This window comes from Montipora foliosa, chromosome 2 (genome assembly GCF_036669935.1).
Source record: "Montipora foliosa isolate CH-2021 chromosome 2, ASM3666993v2, whole genome shotgun sequence".
NCBI lineage: Eukaryota > Metazoa > Cnidaria > Anthozoa > Scleractinia > Acroporidae > Montipora > Montipora foliosa.
The window spans coordinates 18830951-18833450 of record NC_090870.1 but is presented as its reverse complement, the minus strand read 5'-3'; the positions used below and the strand labels follow the sequence as shown (position 1 = coordinate 18833450).

The 2500-nt window shown below is 42.4% G+C and overlaps 1 protein-coding gene across 2 annotated transcripts in view; it reads left to right on the top strand.

The window, feature by feature from the left end:
* Nucleotides 1-2500, top strand: part of LOC137992609 (threonine--tRNA ligase 1, cytoplasmic-like) — a 44281-nt gene that overhangs the window by 7652 nt on the left and 34129 nt on the right. For both annotated transcript variants that reach the window (XM_068838043.1, XM_068838044.1), the window contains exons 3-4: nt 667-766; nt 874-907. In XM_068838043.1, coding sequence (XP_068694144.1) covers nt 667-766; nt 874-907 — 134 coding nt within the window. The remainder of the gene's footprint in view (nt 1-666; nt 767-873; nt 908-2500) is intronic.

The following is a 2500-nucleotide window of genomic DNA, read 5'->3' as shown; positions in this document are numbered from 1 at the left end:
ACTAAATTGGTACATCTGTACCTTGTTCTGTCATTTGTCTCAAAGGAATCAATTACAGGAAGGCTTCTTTGCGTAATAAGTCCTCCAGTTTGGTAACTCCACACTTCTAGGATTACAAAATTTCGTTATTTTACTGTTCCTGCATCCTTTGTCTGGCATGGTTGTTGAGTTTTTACATGATCTTGTGCTTGAAAATGACCTACTTTTTCAAGTTAAACCATCCCCTGCTTATGCTAAATGATGGCCAGGTACAGAGTAATTCTGTCCATTTAGATCTTGACTGTTTTCTCACGTGTTTTGGTGGAAGTGACATGTGATGAACTTTTGCCATGTATTTTATTTTATTTTATTCGACTTCGCCCCAACAAATCTGGGGCAGGGAGGCCACAACAGCATAACCAATTACTGTGGTCCCAAAACTAAATACTGAATTACAAAAATATTAAGCTTAATAGTTAAAAACAGCAAGTTATATCTTTAACAAGGGGTCGGGCCATATTGCATTTAGGACAAACAGATTTAGGACAAACAGATATGTTTACAATGACATGAAGTAGGTGTTTGAAGGCTTTTCAGTGCATAGGTTGCTTTGTTAGTTATAATTATACTAGTACATCCCATAATAAAAATTCAGTTCTAAAAAGAATATTTTTGGTTTTCTATCAGCTAAAGAAAAAACACCAATCAAGGTTACTTTGCGTGATGGAAAAGTTTTAGATGGACTGGCTTGGAAATCTACACCTTATGAAATTGCCTCCTCAATCAGGTAAATTATAAAGGTTAACTTAGTTTTTTCACATACATTTTACATGTGTGAAGTCCTTTTTTTAAAAGCAAATTGTACACACTGTTTGTTTTTTTGTTTCATTTCAGCCAAGGTCTTGCTGATAACACTGTTGTTTGTAAGGTTAGCGCATGTAATCACATGACTTTACGTGAAATTTGGTATAAATGAGCACAAGTGAAATTTTTTGGTAAAATTTAAGAATCCGATCCCACCAACGCGTCGGCCAACGCGTCGGCCAACGCGTCGGCCGACTGTCGGCCGACTGTCGGTCGACTGTCGGCCGACTGTCGGCCGACTGACGGTCGACTGTCGGCCGACTGTCGGCCGACGCGTTGGCCGCTGTTTAAACTTATAACATACAAGATGCGTCGGTGGTGCGTCGGTGGTGCGTTGGTGGTGCGTCGGTGGCGTGTCGGTGACTCATTTGGGCCTTATTGAACTGTTGAAAACCTAAACGTACCTTTTTCAAACTGAACGGAACTGTCTTCGACGGAAAACTTTCACTACCATATTGTATTTCGTGATATTAGAACCCAGTTCCCATTACGACAAGTGTTATTAGAACCCAGTTTTCACTCGTTGCCCGAGACTTCGTCATCATCAGCTATTTATATATATTATTACAGGGCTTCTAAGAGGGTGCGAATTTGGAAATGCGGGACTTTGAAGTATCATTATGCGGCAAGGAAGCAGGACTTTGAAGTATCATTAAGCGGCAAGAATATATTTGAGCACAAGGGAACAACATAATGCAATTGAATTGGTCATAGACTTTTGCAAACTTGGTGGCTCCTAAAGGAGCCGTTTTTTTTTAAGTTGACAAAACCCTCTACGAATAGAAGGCATCGTCCAACGCCATCGGCAACAGCCTCTTCGCGATGCGAAGTCGCTTCACAAACGGCAACAGATCGCCCAGCTGCCTTCGGCACTCCTGCTTGATCCTTTTAACTGAAAGTTTCGGGTCTCCCAGCCTCTCGAGGGTGCTCTCGTATGTTACTTCATTTACAATTCGCAGCTCCGCTATACCCAGAAAGTCTCTAACCGTGCTGCGTGCTGTGCCTGCGAGTCTGTACGCGTTGTTCAGGCTACACTTTTTCTCGGTCATAATGGAGAGCACTGCTTTGTAGTTAGGCTCAGCTTCTGGAGACCCTGCGGCTACCTGCGGCTGCTCCTTTTCTGTTGCCCTCCTCCCCTTTTTAGTTTTCTGTTTTTTAGCTGGTGGCTGCTCGCAATCACATTTACGACTGTCGCCACTACAAGAACCGCACATCACTAAACAGTGGATTCTCGTATGACCAGATTGTCCGCAGACAGTACACTTAGTTAGACGTTGAGACATGATCGAGTATTGACAGTTGCAAATAGATGCTAATGGTATCAACTACATTGAGTTGTCACATTAAATAACATGTTCATTTCATTCGTTCAATAAGAAGCGTTGTGATTGGTTTAATTCGATCCTAACTTTGATTGGTTTAATAAGAAGCGTTTTGATTCGCTGTTTTTAAGCAACGGTGGAAATAGACGAGTCGAAGTTTGGTGCCAAGAGAAAGTATAAGAGAGGGAGAGTATCTGAAGGTCCGTGGGTATTTGGCGTGGTGGAGCGAGGATCGCAGAAGGTGCTGCTTTTCCGCGTTCCCGACCGAACTAGAGAGACCCTTGTTCATCGTCTCATCACTACACATATCCAACCTGGAACTGTCATCTACTCAG